Raw genomic sequence first — 25,010 nt, forward strand, 5'->3', positions numbered from 1 at the left:
TCAAAAACAGTTCCTCTGACGTCTTCCTTCTTCCTTAACCGAGGTCTTTCCACCCAGGGTGGTGGACAGGGGCCCTCATCCGTGTCCGGCCCATCTCCCACGCATCTGCCCTCACACCTTGCTCTCTCTCCCAGAACCATGATAGAGTCCCCCTTGTCCTAACTTATCACCCCACCAGCCTCCGCATTCAAAGGATCATCCTCCGCCATTTCCGCCAACTCCAGCATGATTCCCTTCACCCCACCCCCGTCGGCATTCCATAGGGACTGTTCCCTCCGGGACACCCTGATCCACTCCTCCATCATCCCCTACACCTCAACCCCCTCCCATGGCACCTTCCCATGCAACTGCTGAATGTGCAACATCTACCCCTTTACTTCCCCCCTTCTCACCATGCTAGGGCCTTTCAAGTGAAGCAGCATTTCACTTGCACTTCCCTCAATTTCGTCTACTGCATTCTCTGCTCTACATTGGAGACACCAAACACAGACCGGGTGAACGCTTTGCAGAACACCTTCAGTCTGTCCGCAAGCATGACCCAGACCTCCCTGTCGCTTGCCATTTCAACACACCACCCTACTCCCATGCCCACATGTCCATCCTTGGCCTGCTGCAATGTTCCAGTGAAGCTCAACGCAAACTGGAGGAACAGCACCTCAGCTTCCGACTAGGCACTTTACAGCCTTCCGGACTTAACATTGAGTTCAACAACTTCAGATCATGAACTCTCTCCTCCATCCCCACCCCCTTTCCGATCCCCCTTTTTTCCAATAATTTATATATCTTTTAAATATATTTTTCTTTTCCCACCTATTTCTATTACTTTAAAATTTATTTCCATCCATTGTTTTATCTCCACCTTTTAGCCTATTTCGATCCCTTCCCCCCTCCCCACCCCCATTAGGCTATCTGTACCTTGTTGTCCTGCTTTCTACCCTTAATGTCCCCATTAGCACATCCTTTAGCTAATATCACCACCGTCAACACCCCTTTGTCCTTTTGTCTATGACATTTTTGGCAATCTCTTTTTTGCCTCCACCTATCACTGACCCTCTATCCAGCTCCACCTGTCTCCACCCCCCTCAAACAGCTTATTTTTCATCTCATTTCTATTTTTCTTTAGTTCTGATGAAGAGTCATACGGACTCGAAACGTTAACTCTGTCTTCCTCTCCACGGATGCTGTCAGGCCTGCTGAGTTTCTCCCGCTATTTTTGTTTCAGATTTCCAGCATCTGCTGTATTTTGCTTTTAACAGTTTAACTAAAGTGACCTGAAATGTTAACACTGTTTCTCTCTACAGCCTGATCTGCTGAGTTGTTCTAGCTTTATTTGTTTTTATATAAGAAATACATGAATTAGGCTTGCATGTCCTTGAATATAGAATGTTCAGGGGTAATTTGATTGAGGTTCGGAAAGGATAGCAGCATGTTCTGCTGATAGGACTACAGCGTAGGACATGTGGCATTATCTTAAAGTCTGAGAGGGAGAAGTAAGGAAGCACTTCACCATGGGTGAAAGGTGCATCAGCCAAACAGTGCCAGTCACCACACCAGGCAGTGCCAGCCACACAACTCAGGCAGCACCACACACAATACAGCAAGGTGTGATTACATTAGGAATGTGCAAAAGGTCAGAATTAGAGCACAAATATCAGCATTGTGGGGTTGGAGGAGACTACAGAGATAGGGAACGGCAAGATCATGGAGAGATTTGAAAACAAGGATGGGAATTATAAAAAATCATGCCTTTGCTTAACCTGGTCCCCAGGTAGGTTAGTGAACACGGGGGTGATGGCTGAATGGGACTTAGTTCGAGTTTAGTTCCCAAGCAGAGTTTTGCTCGATTTAAATTTGCGCATATGACCAAAATGACATGCGACTTATCATAAAAAGCTGTTTGGGAAAGGCTGTTATATTGATGCTAATTGGAAGAAATGTATTACAGAGGCAACTCTTACAGGACAGTATGAAGGCTAAATTGGCATAGACATCCTCCTGTATTCCGATGGAATGAACTAAGACGTACAATACAATTACTAATAAGACCATAAGACGGAGGAGCAGAAGTAGGCCATTCTGCCCATCGAGTCTGCTCTGCCATTCAATGAGAACATGGTTGATCTGATAATCCTCAATTCCACTTTCCTGCCTTTCCCTCATAACCCCTGATTCCTGTACTGATTAAAAATCTGTCTCAGCCTTGAATATAGTTAATGACCCAGCCTCTACAGCTCTCTGTGGTCAAGAATTCCACAGATTCCCTATCCTCTGAGAGAAGAAATTCCTCCTCATCTCTGTCTTAAAATGGGCGCCCCTTTGGTGCTAGACTCTCCCAAAAGGGGAAACAACCTCTCAGCATCTACTCTGTTAAGCACCCTGAGAATCTTATGTTTCAATAAGGTCGCCTCTCATTGTTCTACACTCCAATGAGTACAGGCCCAACCTACTCAACCTCTCCTGTAAGAAAATCACTCCATACCCAGAATCAACCTCGTGAATCTTCTCTGGACTGCCTCCAATGCCAGTATATCTTTCCTTAGATAAGGGAACCAAAACTGTTCACGGTATTCTAGGTGTGGTCCAACTAGTGCCTTGTATATTTAGTCACAATGTGACAAGCGCAGTAATATTCATTCTAGATACCACACAAAACATTCTGGATACACTCAGCTTACAGAGCATGTTTTGTTAAATGCCATTTATAAACACAAAATGAATAACTTCCCATTTGATCCCAAATATTTTAATACCTTTTAGATTCATTAGTAATCTGTTGAATACAAACAGAATTTCATTATGTATTGTTTAAACAAATTGTGAGATGAGTTACAAAATCACCTCATAATGCCACAAGAAGTTTCGAACTAATTTTTAAAAAGTGAATTAAAAGCCAAATTACTTCTTCAGATTACATTCTGCTGCCCTCAGCATTTGCAGAGGTCTCAGAGAATCTGGTTGGAAAAAGTTATAGCTCGAGTGCAGGTGTTGCACTGCAGCGGCATCTTTCACAACACATCAAAATGGTAAATAAAGGGATTACAATTTCATAAAATAACACAGCGAATGTGCGCATCACTCTCACCCCATTTCAATGTGACCATGTAAAACGTGCAACATTTTGTGGTTACGCTCCAAACGTCAAAATATGGCTTTCACTCAAAATGTAATTTAAAGTCAAGATGCATTGTTTATTTGGTTTGAAAATCTGCCAACACAAGAGAATGCAGAGCATTTCTCTGTCACAGGTGCCAAATTAACATAAATGGTGTAGACAAAGGGAACACCAGTAGCATCTTCAACATCACCACACCAGTCTAATTTCTGTCGCAAATACCAATTACTGTATACAAACCTATCGATAATCTAATTTTAAATCAAATTAAATTGCACAATCAAATTTCCATCGCTGTTCAAGCCCAGCTTGCAAAGATCAGTCTGCAAAATGTTTTAAAAGCCAGTCCTCCTTTAATCCTCTGCTGGAATTTCACATTCATGAATCATTCTCGCCCGTTTCCCTATTTGTTGGACATGGTCTTCATTGATTTTTTCCAAAGCTTCAATCTAAGATTTTTTTTTTGATAAAGGCAAACACATTTTTAGCACAGACGTTAAAATGAATGCACCCATTCATCTGATTTTAAATTTTATACTTCAAAGAATAGCATGCTGTTAGTTTTCTTAGCCAAATATTTATCAATTGATAAAAGTTGGAAGTTGCATTTTGTCTTAAAGCCAGACTCATTAAATCCATTAAAGCATCTGGCACATTACACCGATCTGTAAACACCATGCAGAGAAACAAGCTCTCAGATAATCAAAAGATTTCACACCACCACAGCAAAACAAAAATTAGCTTCATCCTTGCCTGTTCAATTATATTGTGAAGTTAGGACTGTTTTCCATAGCGAAAAGAAGGTTGAGAGGAGATTTGATAAAGATATTCAAAATCATGAGGGGGGTCTGGACAGAATAGATAGGGAGCAACTTCCCACTTGGGAAAGGGTCAAGAATGAGACGGCACGGATTGGAAGTAATTGGTAAAAGAAGCAATAAAAAGGATGAGGAAAATCTTTTATGCAGCAAGTGTTCGGGGTTTGGAATGCTCTGCCTGAGAGTGTGGGAGGAGACAGGTTCAACTGAAGCATTCAAAAGGGAATTAGACTTATCTGAAAAGGAAGAATCTGCAGGGTTAGGAGAGAGGTAGGGGAATGGCACCAGGTGAGTTGCTCATTTGGAGAGCTGGTGCAAACACGATGGGCCAAACAGCCTCCTTCTGCACCGTTACAATTGTGATATTTCCCACTTTCAGCAATATATTAGAAAATACAGTTTAAGTTGGTTTATCCGACGAAATGCTTACAAACTGAGTCCTCAAAAACAACTTGCATTTATGGAACTCCTTCAGCATAGTAACACATTTCAAGACACTTAAAAGCCACGCTTTATTCCATGAAAAGATTATACCTGAACAATGAAGTCCACTTCATTATCCGCTGTAATATCTAAACCAGAGACAGCATTGAAAAGCTCCCTTTCACCCATTGCGTCCACAACTCCCGCCTTCTGGAAGAACTGCAATAAGGAAAGCAACAAAAAGGATCATTCTACATATGCGTAACATAATAAAACCATAAGTTAAGCACACCATCAATTCAAAAGTACCAATTTCAAAATTAGAGACATGCATTTAACTGGCATTTTACAAAATGCATGGTGCTGCTCCTGGCATGCCCTCCTGCAGTCTTCATTGAACCAGGGTTGACCCCCTGGCTTGATGGTAATGGTAGAGTGGGGTATATGCTGGGCCATCAGGTTATAGATTGTGTTCGAGTACAATTCTGCTGCTGCTGATGGCCCACAGCACCTCATGGATGCCCAGTCTTGAGTTCTAGATCTGTTCGAAATCTATCCCATTTAGCACAATGGTAGTGCCACACAACACGATGGAGGGTATCCTCAACGTGAAGGCAGGACTTGTCTCCACAACGACTGTGTGATGGACACTCCTACCGACACTGTCATGGACAGATGCATCTGCGGCAGGCAGGTTGATGGGGTTGAGGTCAAGTATGTTTTTCCGTCTTGTTGGTTCTCTCACCACCTGCCCAGTAAAGCAGCTGTATCATTTAGGACTCAGCCAGCTGTGGTGCTACCGAGCCACTCTTGGTGATGCACATTGAACTCCTCCACCCAGAGCACATTCTGCACCCTTCCTCTGAGTGGTGTTCAACATGGAGGAGCACTGATTCATCAGCTGAGGGATGGCGGTACATGGTGATCAGCAGGTTTCCTTGCCCTGATGCCATGAGACTTCATGGGGTCTGGGGTCAATGTGAAGTATGCCCAGGGCAACTCCCTCCTGACTGTATACCACTGTGCCGCCACCTCTGCTGGGCCTATCCTGCCAGTGGGACAGGACATACCCAGGGATGGTGATGGCAGTGTCTGGGACACTATCTGTAAGGTATGATTCCGTGAGGGCAACTATGTCAGGCTGTTGCTTGACCAGTCGACGCCAGGTGGACCATCCTGTTTCATTTTTTTTTGTGACTTTGTAGCAATTTGTTACAACTGAGCAGCTTGCTAGGCCACTTCTGAGTCAACTACATTGCTGTGGGTCTGGAGTCACATGAAGGCCAGACCAGGTAAGGACGGCCAGATTTCCTCCCACGAAGGACACTAGCGAACCAGATGGGTTTTTACAACCATCGATAATGGCTTTGTGGTCATCATCAGACTTTTAATTCCAGATTTTTATTGAATTCAAATTCCACCATCTGCTTTCAAACCCAGTCCCCAGAGCATTACCCTGGGCCTCTGGATTACTAGCCCAGTGACAATACCACGGCACCATCGCCTCCCCAAGGAGAAGGGAAATAAGCATGAGGAAAGGCAGAATATTTTTCTCTAGAAAAGAAAAGGTTGAGCGATGACCCAATAGAGATCATCAAAATTAGGAAGGGGTTTTATTGGGCAGATGTAGAGGTGATGATTCCATTTAAAGATCAAATAGGGAATTCAGGAGAAACTTCTTTAGCCAGGGAGTGGTTAGAACTTGTTGCTACCAGGAGCGGTTGGAGTGAAGAGCATCAGTACATTTCAGGGGAAGTTTGATAACTCAGTGAGGGAGAAAGGATTAGGAGGTGGTGAGATAGGATGAAGTAAAATAAGACCACAGTGGAGCATTAACATTGGCCTGCAATGTTTGGCCAAGCAGCCTCCTTCTGGGCTGTAAATTCTACAGCAAACTGCACTCATTCACTGCTGCTAGGCTAAGCTAGTTGTCTAACCTGGATCTGTAAGAGAGAAGTAACGTAACGGATACCTGAGAAACATTCTTACAGTCCCTGAAGAGAAACTCAAGCCCATGAGGGTGAGTAGGTTCCACAGACTGACTGACATCAATCAGCCAAACCTATAAAGAAACAAAAACACAGGAAAGTTTATAATCATCTCGACCGTGTGAATCATCAACAGGGCATTTCTTTGCCATCGGAATTCCAGTTGCTGTTGTAAAACCGTTTTAATGAAAGGATCCTTTAACACTGATGTTGGGGGAAGAGGGTCACTTTAAGCACATGCTAAGACCTGCCAGCATCTCAACGGCCATTCAGGATTAAGACAAATCAAAACAATTCCATCATTCTAGATGTCAGGAGCATTTCTTCACGCAAATATGTGTAGAAACTTAACTTTCACCCCCAAAGGCTGTTTGAAGTTGGGGTCAATTGAAAATGTCAAAGCTACTCTTACTAAATTTTTCCTGGGTACAGGACCAAGGTAGATAAATGAAGCTGAAATGTAGATCAGCCATAATCTAACTGAATGGAGGTAGAACAGGCTTGAGCCGCTGAATGGCCTCCCCTCCAACATTCCTACCAGGGTATGAATGATAATTTTTGTATTAGCAGGAAGTGGATTAAAAATTAGACTAATTTAGAGTTTAAAATAATTGCTGAATCTATCTACAGCAACCTGAGAGGAAACCCATGGCCTCTACCTCGGAGAAGAGCAGCAGGCACATGGGAACACCACCACCTGCAAGTTCCCTTCCAAGTCACTCACCATCCTGACTTGGAAATATATCGCCGTTCCCTCACTGTCGCTGGGTCAAAGTCCTGTAACTCCCTCCCTAACAGCACTGTGGGTGTACCTACACCACAGGGACTGCAGCGGTTCAAGAAGGCAGCTCACCACCACCTTCTCAAGGGGCAATTAGGGATGAGCAATAAATGCAGGCCCAGCCAGTAACGCCCATAACCAGTGAAGAAAGGACTTCACACTCCATTCCAATAGCTTCAAATTCATGTCTGGTATTCCAGCTTTCGGTTTCTACTCCATCCTCACCAAAATTCTCACATTTCTTACCCCCCTCCACAAGTAAAAGTATTCTCACCTTCCCCATGTGCCACAGCATGTTGTACGCACTCAGATCAGCATGAACAAGCTTACATCCTGTGTACAGTTGCTGCATCATCTGCAAGGGAAGATTGACCATTAACAAATGGCACAAAGAAAACCTCTGCTAAGCAAATATCGAATGATAGAGAAAAGAGAAAGCTGAGTTGACGAGATTGATGGTTTGAAGATGAAAGACAGGGTAGAATAGAGAAGATGGAGACTATGGCTTGGCTGTGTGTGGGCACCCGCCCCACAGTCAGACAGACACCCTCCCACATGCCCAGAGACACCCATCCACACCCACACCCGCACCACCCTCCCCACACACAAATTTTCAAGACTTGATATATTTTCAATTCTGTTTGGATTCACCGAACAATTGACAGAGACAGTATGATTGAAAACAGCAGAACATTTTCGTATCGTTGCAAGTTGAGCATGTGTAGAGGAAGAATAACCTACATATAAGACCTGGTAGTAGGCACGTTTCATATCTTCGGAGCTGAGTTTAACATCCTTTAATTTAGGAGCTGGCACATGATCCTGGCCAATGAAGGACATCACCAGAACATGCTTCTTAAGCATAACCACCTCTGGACAGGGAATTCCAGCTTCCTGCATTCTGCGGAAAAATAAACAGACTGTGTAACTACCACACCAATAACTTGGATTATTGATATAGCACCTTTAACATAAGAAATGCCCACACGAGCATAACCATACATAATTTGATCCTGAACTACATGTACACTAATGACACCCAACTCGAGTTTCCAACGTCTCACTCGACGCCTCCGCTGTGTCTAAATTATCAGACAGTTTATCCAACATCCAGTGCTAGATGAGCAGAAATTTCCTCCAATTAAACGTTCAGAAGGCCCAAGACCTCGTCTTTGGTCCTTGCTCTCAACTCTGTTCCATAGCCCATCCCCCCACCCTGGCAATGATCTGTGTATGAGCCAGACAGTTCACAACTTCAGTGCCCTTTCTGACCTCCGAGATGAGCTTCTGACCACATATTCGCACCATCACGTTGCCTCTTTACAGTTCCATAACATCGCTCAACTCCACCCGTCTTAGTTCAGCTGCTACTGAATCCCTCATTCAGGTCCTTGTTGACTTGACTATTCCACCATACTCCTTGCTGGTCTCCAACATTCTACCCACAGTATAATGAAGTCATTCAAAACCATGCTGCCCCTGTCCTGACCCTCAGCAAACCCGTTCACACATACATCAGCTCCCGGTTAAGCAATGCCTCAGTTTTTAAAATTCTCATCCTTGTTTTCAAATCCCTTCATAGCTTTGCCCCTCCCCATCTCTCTAATCTCCTCCAGCCCCACAACCCTCAGATCTCTGCACTCCTCCAATTCCAGCCTCTTGATCATCCACTGGGGGGGGGGGGGGGAGAGGGGGTCGTGCTTTCAGCTGCCTGGGTCCTAAGTTCTGGGTCTCTCCACCTCTCTTTCCTACTAGAAGACGCTCCTTAAAAGTTAAGCAGCTGAAGGTCCAGCCGCAGATGGTGGGTGATGAAAATCAGGGATGGGTGAGTGTCAGATTTAAGAGGGACATAGAAATTATGGCGAGTTTTAATAGTGGAGGTGGTCAAAAAGATAGGGACCATGTAGGAAGGGCTGGTGAACAGAAAAAAAAGCCACTTTGTTCTTCACTCATCTTGATTCATTTGATTTGTCTACAGATGTATGGTGAAGCTTGCAATGGTATCCAAAAATCATACAATTATAATTACCCCTTGATCATCCAAAAGGATTGAGATAGTATAAAACTAGAAGGAAGGGGGTTGTACAACTGCAAAGAATATTGGAGATATGTTTGGAAATACAAAGGGTTACAAGCTGCAAAACGGAAAATCATTAAAAAAAAGCTTGTGAGGGTGCCATAAAAAGTTTCAACAGGTATATTGAGAGAGAGAGAGAGAGAGAGAGAGAGAGAGAGAGCGGCCTCAGGTAACGTGGGTTCTTAAAGACAGCCACAGGTGATAAAGGAATTGAAAGTTAAGAAAATGGCAGACTTTTTTTATTCTTTCATGAGATGCAGGTGTCGATGGCAAGGCCAGCATTTGTTGCCCATCCCTAATTGCCCTTGAACTGAGTGGCTTGCTAGGCCATTTCAGGGGGCAGTTAAGAGTCAACCACACTGCTGAGGTTCTGGAATCACACGTAGGCCAGACCAGGTAAGGATGGCAGATTTCCTTCCATAAAGGACATTAGTGAAGCAGATGATTTATGACAATGAAAGTTTCATAGTCACCATTACTGAGACTAGTTTTCAATTCCAGATTTATTAAATTTAAATTCCAGCAGCTGCCATGATGGGATTTGAACCCATGTTCCCCATGCGCAATAATTGCTTCGTAATGTTCTTCACAGAAGAGGAGGAAGAGGTTGAGGTAGCAAAGATACCAAAAATATTTTTTCAAAAACAAATCATGAAGAAGAGCTTTGGCAGGTGCAAAAAATAATTAAAATGTTTAATGGAATGTTGGCCTTCATCTGGTATTTAAAGCTCTGGTTAGACCCCAACTGTGTTCAGTTCTGGGCACCACACATCCCTCCCATGTCAGCCAGGGCTACACCAGCCAGTCCCCTACGATACCTGTGGAAGCAGTCGTCAATGCATCACACAAGCTGCAGCAATTAAGTCTATGTGATTGCAATTTCTCCTGTAATAAATTGACAGAATTCGAAACGTTCAATAAGTGTGAAACTGACATGGTACAGAACGAAAGTGCACCAAGTTTTCTAACTTCACAAACCTCAAGTCAATTTTTCAATTCAAAAGAAAGAGGCACTACCTGACCAAGTTGTGCATCTCCTTCTCTGCCCACATGCGAATGATTTTGCGAGGATTCAGATGGCTAAAGCGGTCTTTGAATCTATAATCATCTTTGATGTACTTATCACGGTTTTTGAACTCATTAAGTGTCGTTTTAAAAACTTTGATGGCACACTCTGATGGAACCATTTTGTCATCCATGCTTCAGAGAGAGAAAGAGAGAGAGAGAGAAACCACAATGATTTTCTGCCAATGTTAATTACAGTTTGGAGATGCATGTTACAGCCAGCAAGAAACACCTTGATCATTATGCTGGTGATAGAAAGAAACATCTCTGTAACAAGTCAGTTTTGAGTATTGCTAAGAAAATAGCCATGCTATCTAATCTTTTCATCGTGCACTCATCAGGATATCTCACAAGAGATTACCAATCTGTGATGGGGGAACAACAATTTATACTGCATGAGAAGAGAGTGCTGATTGGTGGAGGCATTGCCAAGAAGAATGCAGCATGGGGCAGTTAACTCAGCAGCTTTGTTCAAATTCAAACCAGGCAGATCGACGATTGATCAAGGCACTGCCCAGGGAATGACTGTTCCCGAATTTTTTGTTTAGGTGAAAAAGGTGCAAAGTGTGGGCATGTTCCTTCTGTCTGTGAAGGACAAGGCCTGAGAGAGAATCTATGTGGCGTCTAGCACATGTAATTGAGCCACACTGCGAGCCCAACTTAAAATCTTAAATTGGGTCTTTCAATTCCATAGGATTGCACGTTACATACATCAGAGAAAAGCCACTTGGCTCAACAGGACTATGCCAATGTTTAGGTTCCACACAAACCTCCTCCCACCCTATTTTATCTCACCATATCCTTCTATTCCTTTCTCCCTCATGAGTTTATCCAATTTCCCCTTAAATCCATCTCTGCTATTCACTTCCGCCCACTCCCTGTGGTGGCGAGTTCCACATTCTCACCACTCTCTGGGTAAAGGAGCTTTTCCTGAATTCCCCCCCATCGGGTTTATTACTGACAATTTTAAATTTATGGCCCCTGGTTTTACACTTCCTATTGTAAATAGAAATATCTTCTCTGCGTCCACCCTATCGAATACCTTCATCATTTAAAGATCCCAATCAGGTCACCCCTCAGTCTTCTCTTCTCGAACTCAATTTCTGCCGATAGGTAGAATTTCTGCAAGGAGGGTGGGGGAGACGGCTTATTTTTAGATGAATAGGTACCTTCCTCCTTTAGCATGGAAGATCACAGACTCTTTGCCTGTGCTGATGCAGCCACTGACGCTTTCCAATACCCCAGCATTCACCATTTTGTACAGCAGCAAACGAGTTTTCGAGTCTACAGCTTGGTCCTGAAGTGGCAAGAAAATACGCAATGGGAATTTAGATAGCAAACCAGCTCACCGTCAATCAAAAATAAAGACAGTTACATTTGTCATCAGTCAACTTTCCCCGGTGCAGATTGAAACTACGTTACCAGAGAACAGTTCTTGTTCAAAGACATGGCTTTAAATACTTTAAAACAGACTGACAGTGCCAGTAAAAGACAGTCATGCCATAGTGCAAAGTATTAATGCGCTCAAATCATACTAGACCATACAAAATATTTGTTGCTGGCTCAACAACAGGGGAAACAAGAATTCAATCACCTCTGGAAGGTAAAGATTAGCATAATATTACAAAGTATTTTTTAAAGACTGATTTATTAATCACCAACTGCTGATCTTAAGCCAATTTAAACAACTAGTCATTTCAACATTGAATCACATATGGACTGGAGTACATCAACAGTTCCATCATATTCACACTGGTTCTTTTCTCTTTTTGATAGCTTCTCCTTATTTACTCTGTTTCCAGAGGCAGGAGGATGGCTAACTGGAGGGCAAAGACTTCAGATAATTGGCAAAAGAGCCAATGGCAGATGAGGAGAAATTTTCTTCCCTTAATTCAGCGAGTTGTGGTGATCAGGAATGCGCTGCCTGAAAGGGCAGTGGAAGCAAATTCAATAATAACTCTCAAAAGGGAGCGAGATAAATACCTGAAGGGGGAAAAAATTCAGAGTTAAGGGGAAACAGGGAGAGAAATGGGACTAATTAGATAGCTGTTTCCAAGAGCTGGCACAGTCATGATAAGCTGAATGGCCTGTGAAGATGGATGTTATCTTTTTAAATATTTTTGGGAATATGGTGGTATTCTGTAAAGGGTTTGTGTGTGTGTGTGTGTGTGTGTGTGTGTGTGTGTGTGTGTGTGTGTGTGTGTGTTTGTCGTTGCGTGCGTCCATGGGTAATTAAACTGGGGGGAAGGTTAGTAAAGACAGCTTGTCTATAGAAACTGAGAGGCGAAAGGTAAAGGAGCTAAATGCATGCATTTGTAATGAGTGGCTATGGTGAAACTGCAATTACAAGTAAATAAGTTGGGTTTTGAAATTTACATCGGGTGATAGGTAACAACTTGACTTTTCAGCTGCCAAACTTCAAAGGGAGTTTCAGGACCTGTACAATTTACGAAGGTTTCATAAGTAAACAAGGGAAGGTTATTAAATTTTATCTGACCCTAAAGTAGAGGCAATAGGAAGAGATGAACCAATTTTATATTTTAGAAAAGTTGAGTTCAGAGGTGTTTAGGACAATGGTACCTAGGATGAAAGGGAAAAAAAGATATTTAAGGGAGATGTTTAGTTGAGTTGAGGTGGCTGTGCAGGGGAGATATCCTGAGACCAGCTCTGTGCTGAGAAAAAGTGTGAATTTGAAGCAGCCCATCCAGTTTGAAAAACAGAATTACCTGGAAAAACTCAGCAGGTCTGGCAGCATTGGCGGAGAAGAAAAGAGTTGACGTTTCGAGTCCTCATGATCCTTCAGCAGAACTGATCTTAGATCAACTGATCAAGATCAGTTCTGTAGAAGGGTCACGAGGACTCGAAACGTCAACTCTTTTCTTCTCCGCCGATGCTGCCAGACCTGCTGAGTTTTTCCAGATAATTCTGTTTTTGTTTTGGATTTCCAGCATCTGCAGTTTTTTGTTTTTACCATCCAGTTTCAAGCCAGAAAAGTCTTTATTTTCAGAAAGCAGTCTGTTTCTGAACTTCCTTCAGTTCCACAGCAGAGTGGAAGAAAGTGAGAAGTCATGTGATATACTTTATTAAAGTAGCAGCAGTTTATGCCTTGGGTAATATTACATAGATTTTTAGCCATAAAAATCTATAAGGGAGCTGTTACCAAGTAGTTTACTTATGTGTTTTGATCAAGTGGGTTTTTTTTGGGATTGAAAAACTATTTCAACTGTGCAATTTTAATCTTGTCTGTTTTTTGTTAATAAATCTTTTAATTTTTAAATCTTAAAAGTGTTACTGGGATTCTATGCTTCTGGGGTCAATAGTTTTGCCCTGGTTTGCAAAAAACAAAAAAAAGGATGATCAGTAAGACAAGTTTTCCTCTGGGATTTGGCTTGCTCAGCGACGAACATCAGCTGCGGTCCTAATACCACCTCCTATGCTGTTATCCCTCTGTGCTAGGTCACATTTAACACGTTAAGAAAGTGAGACATACAGAGGTGGAATGTTCTTTCTTCTCGTGAATCCTGGCACTGCGACGCTGTTCAGAATACGAGTGCTGCTTTAGTGCATTGAAAACACGGTTAGATAGTTTCAAATCCATCCCGATTCCATCGCCAACTTGGAACTCTGGAGCAAACTATAAAGAAAAACAAATTTGGGATCATTAATTTTTTTTTTATTCGCTCATGGATTGTCTCCGATAAGGTCAACAGTTATTGCTATCCTTGATTGCCTCTAAGCTTACCTAACATTATCCAGGTTATGGCTTTCAGCACAGTATCAATGGGTCTTACATTTACAGTTTAGCAAGTGGAAACTCCCCTTTATAAGAAAATAAGTATCATGACACAGCCGAAAGTGAGGGCTGAGTTGTTCAAACCCCAGAGGGAAACTTGAAACAACTGTCATAATCCATTTTTGCAATTTGTATGTTTCGAGACGCAGGCTTTGAATTCAGTAATTATAAGGCCAGCGAGTCGCACCAAGTTTTTTATATATAAAACTACATTAAGTATTTATTAATTTAACAAATTAAACATATACACGTGGCTACAAATTCCTACTATAATAACTTTTAAACAAATCCCCAAATTAATCTGACTCTCAGTTACACCCCCTTTAAAGCAACAGTAAATCTCAGATTTAAAAAGACCCCAGGCAAAGCAAATTTGACCTTACAAATTCAAAATGAGGTTCCTTGCAGACACAGTTGTATACAAGCTGGTTAGATCTTAAATGCCTCTGCCTTATACACAAACTCCTTTCTGTTTCTACCTAGCTTTTCCTTTGAATGTAAATTTCCCATTGTATTACTAGGTTTTTAACATCACATCTTCTAACAATAACCTTTTCATCCCACTAATTTTATTAGTAACATAAACACATTGCTTGGCGTCTCCCATTTCGGTGCAAGATTTTACTCCCACTCAAATACCATATTCAACAAATGCAAACGTACCCCCCTAACACCCATGTTTCTAAACTTCCCCATGTTTGTCTAATTACCATTTCAGACCGACTTCTTTCTATACAGCAAAGCACCCAGACTAGCTGGCTTTAATCCAATTAAGATGCACACACACACAAATAGACAGACTCCACTAAACTCTATTTTAAAAAAAAATTCCAATAACATTATAGATCTCTTCATGACAATAAGCAAACAGTAAATAGCATATTTATTATTTTTCACAGTACATGCTATGTACTTAATATCTATTTTGAAAGGGTAGAAACAAGCAGCTCAACAAGTATAAACAACACCACTCCTACTCCGCCCAGAACACAAGTATGTGATAGCAAGAGAGATATGAATAGAGAGAAATGTTTACATTTTCCATTCGAGCAGTGTTCCTTCTGCCACAAGTCACTTCGTCATGCTTGGTGGTAATCTCTCTGCCCTTTCCTACAAATCCACGTTTTGCATTTGTTGAAGGTTTATCTGCCAATACAAAAATTTTCAACTCCTTGATTAGAAAAATTAAAGATTCACTAGACAAAACCTTAATAAAAAACCTAAAACACTATTCTTTATCTCGAAGCCCCTTGCACCAAAATAGTAAGACATCCAACCTGTGTAGAGGGTCTTACAAACATGTCAACCACTGGCTCTTTACTGTTGATTGAAATATATTAGCAAGGAATGTCAGACAATTCCATGTCTTTTATACAGTGATGTATTATAGTAACAAGTAGTGCTAGAACTCACTCAGATCTAAGATGAAGACTATTCATACACTCCGTATGTGTCACAATGACAAGGAAGAGTCTAATAGAACAGGAGTCATTCGAGATGACAAAATACAATTAGTCCCACTCGACTCCCCCCAACCTCCACCCCATTTGTTAAAAAGTGCCTTAACTGTTAAGAATAGACCAGAGGCAGAAACACTTGGGGTTCAGGTACAATAATCCCAAAGTTCAGTCTAGCTGTTTAAAAGAGCAAGTAAATGGAATTTTAAGTTTTTTAATTGGGATATAGAGTATATAAAAGTATAAACTCATTCTGAATCCATACAAATCATCGTCTAGACCAGTTAGAAAACAGTGTTCAATTTTTAATGAGCCCTGCTTCAAGAGGTAGGTGAGTCTAGAACCAGGAGAGACAGTCTCAGAATAAGGGGCAGGCCATTTAGAGCTGAGATGAGGGGAATTTCTCCACTCAGAACGTGGTGAATGTTTGGAATTCTGTGCCCCAGAGGGTTGTGGAGACTCAGTCATTGAGCATGTTCAAAGCAGAGATTGATAGATTTCTAGATACCAATGACATCAAAGGATATGGAGATGGTGCAGGAAGATGGAGTTCAGGTAGAAGATCAGTTGTGATCTAGTTAAATAGCAGAACAGGCTCAAGGGGCTGAATGGCCTCCTCTTGCTCCTATGTGCAAGGCCAGGACAATGGTGCAGAAAAAAACTCAGGTTTCAGTTATGAGAAAAGATTGGAAAAATTGAAGCTCTTTCAAAGCAAAGGTGGTTAAAAATCTGAATGAGATGCTCCAAACATATGAGGGGTTTTGATATCCAATAGGAAAACAACTTTAACCACTGTGAGATGAGTCAGTAACTAGTGCACATAAATTTAAGATTATCAGCATGAAAACAAGGGGGAGGGAAAAAGGGTGATTTTATTTTTCTATTTTTTAATTTTTTTTAAAAAACACAGATGTTAGGAAATTGAATGTCCACGAGAAACAGCTGTAAAAATAAAAAAGACTGCATTTATATAGTGATTCTCATAACTACAAATGTCTCAAAGCACTTTACAGCCAATGACGTGTGGTCAGTGTTACATGAAATGACAGTTAATCTGCACAGTTAACTCCTGTAATTGGGGAGGCAGTGCATAGTGGTATTGCCACTGGACTGGTAATCCAGAGTAATCCTCTGGGGACCCGGGTTCAAATCCCACCACGGGATTTCAAGAAAAATCTGGAATTAAAAAGTCTAATGATGTCCATGGAACGATTGTCATAAAAACCCATCGGGTTCACTGATGTCCTTCAGGGAAGGAAATCTGCTGTCCTTACCTGGTCTGGCCTACATGTGACTCCAGACCCACAGCAATGTGGTTGACTCTGAAATACCCTCTGAAATGGCCTAGCAAGCCACTCAGTTGTGTCAAACTGCTAACAAATCTCAAAAAAGGAATGAAACCGGACAGACCACACAGCATCGACCCTGGCACCGGGAACAACAACGGCAATCTCAGCCCTGTCGACCCTGCAAAGTCCTCCTACTAACATCTGGGGGCTTGAGCCAAAATTGGGAGAGCTGTCTCACAGACTGGTCAAGCAACAGCCTGACATAGTCATCCTCACAGAATCATACCTTATAGATAATGTCCCAGACATCACCATCACCACCATCCCACCGGCAGGGCAGACCCAGCAGAGGTGGTGGCACAGTGGTGTAGAGTCAGGAAGGAGTTGCTCTGGGAGTCCTTAACATCGACTCCGAACCTCATGAAATCTCATTACATCAGGTCAAACATGGGCAAGGAAACCTCCTGCTGATTACCATGTAACGCCCTCCCTCAGCTGATGAATCAGTGCTTCCTCCATGTTGAACACCACTTGGAGGAAGCACTGAGGGTGGCAAGGGTGCAGAATGAACTCTGGGTGGGGGACTTCGATGTCCATCACCAAGAGTGGCTCGGTAGCACCGCGAGAGACCGAGCTGGCTGAGTCCTAAATGACATAGCTGGTAGACTGCGTCTGCAGCAGGTGATGAGGGAACCAACAAGAGGGAAAAAAATATTTGACCTCATCCTCACCAACCTGCCTACTGCAGATACATCTGTCCATGACAGTATCGGTAGGAGTGATCACCGCACAATCCTTGTGGAGACAAAGTCCTGCCTTCACATTGAGGATACCCTCCATCGTATTGTGTGGCACTACCACCTTGCTAATTGGGATTGATTTCAAATTGACTGAGCAACTTAAGACTGGGCATCCATGAGGCGCTGTGGGGCATCAGCAGCAGAATTGTACTCAAACACAATCTGTAACCTCATGGCCCGGTATATCTCCCACTCTACCATTACCATCAAGCCAGGGAATTAACCCTGGTTCAATGAAGAGTGCAGGAGGACATGCCAGGAGCAGCACCAGGCATACCTAAAAATGAGGTGTCAACCTGGTGAAGCTATAACACAGGGCTACTGATATGACAAGCAGCAGTGAAAGACAAAGCTAAGCAATTCCACAACCAACAGATTAGATCTAAGCTCTGCAGTCCTGTCACATCCAGTTGTGAATGGTGGACGACAAACAAACAAACAAACAACTCACTGAAGGAGGAGCCTCCACAAACATCCTCAGCACATCAGTGCAAAACGATAAGGCTGAAGCATTCGCAACAAATTCAGCCAGAAGTGCCAAGTGAATGATCTATCTCGGCCTCCTCTGGATGCCCCAGCATCAGAGTCTTCAGCCAATTCAATAAACTCCACTTGATATCAAGAAATGGCTGAAGGCAAGTAACATTCACACCACACAAATGTCAGGAAATGACCATCTCCAACAAGAGAGAATTCAACCGTCGCCACTTGACATTCAATGGCATTACCACCGCTGAATCCCCCACTATCAACATCCTGGGGGTTACCATTGACCAGAAACTGAACTGGACCCACCATATAAATACTGCTGCTACAAGAGCAGATCAGAGGCTAGGAATCCTGCGATGAGTAACTCATCTCCTGACTCCCCAAAGCCTGTCCACCATCTACAAGGCACGAGTCAGGAGTGTGATGCAATACTCTCCACTTGCCTGGATGAGTGCAGCTCCCACAACACTCAAGAAGCTGGACACCATCCAGGACAAAGCAGCCCGCTTGATTGACACCATGTCCACAAACATTCACTCCCTCCTCCACCAATGCACAGTGGCAGCAGTGTGTACCATCTACAAGAGGCACTGCAGGAATTCGCTAAGGCTCTTAGTCAGCATCTTCCAAACCCACGACCACTACATTCTAGAAGGATAAGGGCAGCAGATAGATGGGAACACCACTACCTGGTAGTGCCACTACCAAGCCACTAACCATCCTGACTTGGAAATATATTGCCATGCCTTCACTGTAGCTGGGTCAAAATCCTGGAATTCCCTTCCTGACATCACTGTGGGTGTACCTACATCACATGGACTGCAGTGGTTCAAGGAGGCAGCTCATCACCTTCTTAAGGGCAACTAGGGATGGGTAATAAATGCTGGCCTAGCCAGCGGTGTCCACATCCCGTAAATGAATGTTTAAAATTGCAACACCAACCATTACCATATCATCCCTTTACTGATGTTAATTGAAAGGGAAATATACCAAGGCAAACTCCACTGCTCTTCTCTGCAGTAGTGCCATGGAACCTTTCACATCCATCTGAGCAGTCGCATGCTAGATTTAGTGTCTCATCCGAAAGGCAGCACCTCCAACAGTGCAGCACTTCCACAGTACTCCAATGGATCGTCAGCCTAGGTTTTCGAGCTAACGCCCTGGAGTGTAACTTCAACTCAGAACCTTGAGAATCAGAGGCGAGTGTGCTACCCACTGAGCCACAACTGACACTTTAGTCAGATAAAGCTTTTAAAAGAGGAGTGGATTAATAGTTTAAAAAAAATTAAACCGACATGAGAAATGGCAAGTGAGTTGATTCGGAGAGCTAGCACAGCTGGGAATTTTTTAAAAATTCATCCTCGAGATCGCTGACAAGACCAGCATTGATTGGTCATTCCTAAAACTGAGTGGCCATTCCAGAGAATAATTAAGAGCTGACCAAGCTGATGTGGGACTGAAGACAAGTACAGGCCCAGATTGAGCAAGAACAGCAAGTTGCCTTCCCTAGAAGATTAGTGAACTTTATTTTACTATCCATGGGACGTGGGCATCACTGGCTAGGCCAGCATTTATTGCTCATCCCTAATTGTCCTCGAGGAGGTAGTGGTCAGCTGCCTTCTTGACCTAACTGGGTTTTTATAACATCCACAGTTGCTTTCTTTGAAAAGAAAAACTAAACTTAAATGCTCAAGATTTCATGGTGGGATTTGAACCCATGTCCTCAGGATTATTAGTTCAGGCCTCCGTGATGGGACAAACTGTTTCATTTGGTGCTGTAAAATATACTATTTTTTCTCGAGATGCGGGGAAAGTCAAACAATTGTGATTTCCTAAAGGAATTGTAAGCACACAAGGAATTGTAAGGATTTCTCAAGGAGTAAGGCAGGGGTGACTTCCTTAATCATTATCATGTGATGCATCATACAGGAGGTCAGGGCTAAATTAATATAGTCAGAGACATCAGATAAGCTCAGTGCTATCAAGTGAGACATTACCAGGACCATAGGGATCGTGCCGAGTATCCTGCCAATCAACTTCATCATCCGAGCTTTCACTGTCTTCAAAAGGATGAACCATTCGATAATTCTCAAAAGAAATGGAAACTGAGTGGAGGGAGATAACACAATAATACTTGTTTATTTTATATAGTTGCTTATAGAGACACCATAAGTCACCCGTCAATCACACCTTCAGACCTTGATGCTCAAGGGACTGGAATTGATTTTACATCTATTATGTGTATGCTTTACTATTGTCCACTCACTGCATTATGGTTGAGGAAATTATCCTGCTTAGTCAAGAACACTTCTGCAGTTTCAGTCATGAGTTCTGTTTGCTGCATTTTGCAGAGACTGTCTAAATAAACTTTTTTATTCATTAACTGGATTTGGGCTTCGCTGGCTGGGCCAGCATTTATTGTCCAATCCTAGATGCCCTTGAGAAGGTGGTGGTGAGCTGCCTTCTTGAACCGCTGCAGTCCATGTGGTGTAGGTAGACGCACAGTGCTGTTAGGGAGGGAGTTCCAGGATTTTGACCCACAGACAGTGAAGGAACGGCAATATATTTCCAAGTCAGGATGTTGAGGGGCTTGGAGGGGAACTTCCAGGTGGTGGCATTCCCCTGTGTCTGCTGCCCTTGTCCTTCTAGGTGGTAGAAGTCACGGGTTAAGAAGGTGCTAAGGAACCTTGGTGAGTTTCAGCATTGCATCTTGTAGATGGTACACACTGCTGGTGGAGGGAGGGAATGTTTGTGGAAGAGGTGACAATCAAGTGGGCTTGTCCTGGATGGTGTCAAGCTTCTTGAGTATTGATGGAGCTGCACTCATCCAGGCAAGGGGGGAGTATTTCATCACACTCCTGACTCGTGCCTTGTAGATGGTGGACAGGCTTTGAGGAGTCAGGAGGTGAGTTCCTCACCGCAGGATTCCCAGCCTCTGTTCATTATGAGCCCTGCTGTGATTGCATCTCACCTCCAACTCAATGGCTGACAAAAGCATCAATACTCAGTGATTTTTGTACATGTTAAATTATTTAGTATCGATTTATATTTACAGCTGTTGCCTTGTCTACACGGGTATCAATATGCTCTGTGATTTATTTCTTAAATGATTTCATATTTATGTCGCTGCATGTTTGGGGCAATTGTCTTATTTGCAGGGGCTATCTTGTTACTCTGAGTCGTGGCTGCACTGAACCATTTGCTGAACCTTGTAAAGCCAGGAATCAATCCCGGGTCAGTGTTTCAATAGAGCAAATAAACTCCAAATTAGGACATGATTTGCTTGGAAAATACAATTCAAGTTGCAATGGTGTTCAAGTTAACTTAAAACCAAGAATGAATAATATTGATTTCTGGACAGGCATAAATTTTTTGGCGGATTTTTGTGAAATACAATACAAGGTAGGCTTTGTAACTGAGCTGTGCTCCTTGATGTAGCATTGTCAGTAGAAGAATCACATTAGTATTGTTATATTATTGCTAATGAGCTGTCAAAACTGATTCCTTTTAGGTGACACAGAGCAGAGTGAAAAATAAACGTGTTGCACTGTTCCTGACTGGTTTTGAATTGTTTTAGCGAAGAGCCAGCAGAAGTAAGGTGAGCGAAATGGCTTCCCAGTTTGGTGTAAATCACAATGGCTTGAAGCACCCATGAGGCTTCTGATTGATCCTTCCCCAATTGAGCAAAAAAAAAATGCTACTGAAATTTGGACTCCAACAAGGAGATTTAAAAAATAAAAAAAAAATAGCAGTACTGCACTGATGTGCCAGCATAGGTTTTGTGCTCAGCATCTCTGGAGTGGGACTTGAACCTGCAACCAACTGACTCAAGGATGCTGCTGGTGAACCACAGCTGACAGCTAGCAGCCTTCAATAGTCTCCTATTATTATTTGAATAGTAAGAAAATAACTTCACTATAAATCCTGTCTGAATTTTGTTTGCTTGCAAGGGAGGGTGTGGGGGTTAGGTGGGAAATGTTTAATTATGATGCTCCATCCATCATGAGATATAGGCCAGGGCCTGATGGAGCCTTTTCCTGCCTGTCAATTTTGTACTTTCATATTAATTCTTAGATGAATTGAATAACTTCAAAACTCTTGCTATTCTGTGAAATAATACAACGAATCCCCAACTGATTATTGAAAATGATTTTTAGATTTTGCAAGTCAGTGATTCAGCAATTGCACCTTTCGAGCTGTTGGGTTTGAACCTTTTCTAAAGAAAAGGATGTCTTACTGCAATTATATAGAGCCTTGGTGAGACCACTCCTGGAGTAATGTGCTTTGGTCTCCTTACCTAAGCAAAGATATGTTTGCCATAGAGGGAATGCAGCGAAGGTTCACAAAATTAAGTCCTGGGATGGAGGGATTGTCCTATGAAGAAAGATTTATTCTCTGGAGTTTAGAGGACTGAGAGGTGATCTCATTCAAGCATACAAAATTCTTACAGGGCTCGACAGGGCAGATGCAGGAAGGTTGTTTCCCTTGGCTGGGAGGTCTAGGACCAGGGGGCACATTCTCAGAATAAGGGACAAACCACGTAGGACTGAGAAGAGGAGAGATTTCTTCAATTAGAGGGTGGTGAATGTTTGAAATTCTCTGCCCTCGTGGGCTGTGAAGGCTGAGTCACTGAGTATGTTTAAGACTGAGGACCTCGAGGGATACACAGATAGTGCAGGAAAATGGTGTTGAGGTAGATCAGCAATGATCTCATTGAATGGCAGAGCGGGCTGGAAGGACTGAATGGCCTACAGCTGCTCCTGTTTCTCACGTTCTTACTTTAACACCGTCACGGCCTGTTTTCACTTGGAAATAAAAACCATTTCCAACTACAAAACTAAATGGTCTCAATTTCTTTGCAGCACATTAGTATTCCATGCTGAAACTTTCTAAAACAATATTAATGCTGAGTTACAATATATCACACTCCTCTGGTGAACCAAAAAATTTGAAAGCTACTGAAGAATTCTATTGAGACGCTTAGCTGCCTTAATTGGTAGACATTATTTATTCAGTATCTGAAACACTACTTCAGGCCTGCAAGTTACACCTTCTGACAAAGTGGACAAACTGAAAATGCTAGAAATCTGAATTGTTAGAGATCTGTCATTACCTGTAAAGTCAGGCTATTTCTGCAGGTAATTCTGGTAGGGAAGGACTGCAGAGTGACAGAGTCTACAGATCACTCGGTCTGACTTGTCCATGCTAATGTATCCCACCTGCTCTCACTATTGGCATGTCACAACCACATGGAGCAGTTGAGGCGAATAGCACAGATGCATTTAAGGGGAAGATAGATAAGCACGAGGGAAAAGGATCAGAAGGGTGTATTGATGAGCAAGGCGAAATAAGGAGGCTTGCGCAGAGCACAAACATCAGCAAAGACCAGCTGGACCAATTAGCCCATTCTGTGCTAAAAATTCCATTTCAGACTCCCAGCATCCACAGTACTTTGCTTTTGTCTCAAAACTATCTACCTTCAGATAGTTTTTGTGTTGTCCTCCTTCTCACAAAGAGAAAATAGCTCAATGTATCGAACCAACAAAATTATGTCTTGAATAAGGAACTCAGGAGAAACTTCTTTATCTAGAGAATGTGGAACTCACCACCACGGGCAGTGGTTGAGGTCAACAGCATTGATATGCTTAAGGGGGAAGTGGATAAGCATGAGGGAGAAAGGAACAGAGGGATAGGTTGATAGGGTGAGATGAGGGGAGGAGGCTCATGTGGAGCATAAATACCAGCATGGACCAGTTGGGCTGAATGGTCCCCTTCTGTGCTATACATACCATGTAGTTCATTTTAAGGCTTCAGCTGATGTTTATAAAAAAAAAACAAAATGATTGATGAATTTACAATAGAAATTCACACTGGAACCTGAGAACACATTCACTCATACCTTTGCTGCCACCATTGAATTTATTTTCTTCCCGGCGAAGTTGTGCATCATATTCACGGTCAAATTGCATCTGTAGCATCTGGGCGAGCAGGAGATCACTGGAAGTTTCAGTCCCCTCTCCAATAAGAGCTGTCGTATCAATTCTGAATACAAGTGAAGGGATTATTTTTTTTTAAGTTATAGAAATTACATTGATACAGCACTTTTAACGAGGGAATTGTTCCAAGGTGCAATTCAGGAGTGTAATCAGATAAATACTGATAGTGAGCCAAAAAGGAGATCTTGGGATTTAGGACTTACAGTTGGCTAAATAAGCAGGTTTTATAAAAAGTTTTAAAACAGAGATAAGAGAGCAAGATGGCGGGGCAAACATCTTTAAGGAAGGAATGCCAGAGCCAACAGCTGAAGCCAGGCTACCAATGGTACACAAAGGTAGTGCGAGATAATCAGGAAGCCAGAATTGGAGGAGAGCAGAGATCTCGGAGGTGTGCACAGCAGGAGGAGGTTATAGAGAAAGGGAGGGGAGAATTTTAAAATCCAGGCATTGGTGGACCAGGAGTTAATGTAGGTCAGCATCCACAGGGGTGAATGGGACTTGGTAATGCTACAGGCAATAGAGTCGGGGATGAGGGTGGAAGATGGGAGGCAGGTCAAGTGAGCATTGGAATAGTAGAGTCAAGATAACAAAGGCACGGATGAGAGTTTCAGCAGGCCAGCTGACATGGGCAGAGGCAGACAATCTTAAGGAAGTGGAAATAGGTGTTCTTGGCGATGGAGAAGATTATGGGGTCAGAAGCTCGGCTCAGGGTCGTATAGGAGGCCAAAGTTGCTGACGGGATGATTCAGCCTCAGACACGGGCTTGGGAGTGGGGGCAGAATTGGTGACAAGAATCTGAAGACAATGACTTTGGTCTTCCAATATTTAGATGAAGGAAACTGCAGCTCATCCAGTATTTAATGCCAGGCAACATAGGAGCTACGGATAGATCTTAGGGGGACACCAGAGGTAACAGTGCGGC

General features: G+C 42.7%; 1 protein-coding gene across 2 annotated transcripts in view; it reads right to left on the reverse strand.

Moving 5' to 3' along the window:
• Positions 1-2,727: 2,727 nt before the first annotated feature.
• The window catches only part of riok3 (RIO kinase 3 (yeast)), a 28,837-nt gene continuing 6,554 nt past the window's right edge, over positions 2,728-25,010 (reverse strand). The window contains exons 3-13 of one of the 2 annotated variants that reach the window (XM_041189781.1): positions 23,992-24,134; positions 20,090-20,197; positions 15,094-15,203; positions 13,755-13,898; positions 11,434-11,561; positions 10,217-10,399; positions 7,864-8,023; positions 7,397-7,477; positions 6,326-6,415; positions 4,465-4,572; positions 2,728-3,561 (exon numbers count right to left, since the gene is read on the reverse strand). In XM_041189781.1, the coding sequence (XP_041045715.1) occupies positions 3,466-3,561; positions 4,465-4,572; positions 6,326-6,415; positions 7,397-7,477; positions 7,864-8,023; positions 10,217-10,399; positions 11,434-11,561; positions 13,755-13,898; positions 15,094-15,203; positions 20,090-20,197; positions 23,992-24,134 (1,351 nt within the window). In that variant the 3' untranslated portion in view covers positions 2,728-3,465. The remainder of the gene's footprint in view (positions 3,562-4,464; positions 4,573-6,325; positions 6,416-7,396; positions 7,478-7,863; positions 8,024-10,216; positions 10,400-11,433; positions 11,562-13,754; positions 13,899-15,093; positions 15,204-20,089; positions 20,198-23,991; positions 24,135-25,010) is intronic. The other variant, XM_041189782.1, reaches the window with a different exon arrangement.

This window comes from Carcharodon carcharias, chromosome 6, assembly GCF_017639515.1.
Source record: "Carcharodon carcharias isolate sCarCar2 chromosome 6, sCarCar2.pri, whole genome shotgun sequence".
Classification (NCBI taxonomy): Eukaryota; Metazoa; Chordata; class Chondrichthyes; order Lamniformes; family Lamnidae; genus Carcharodon; species Carcharodon carcharias.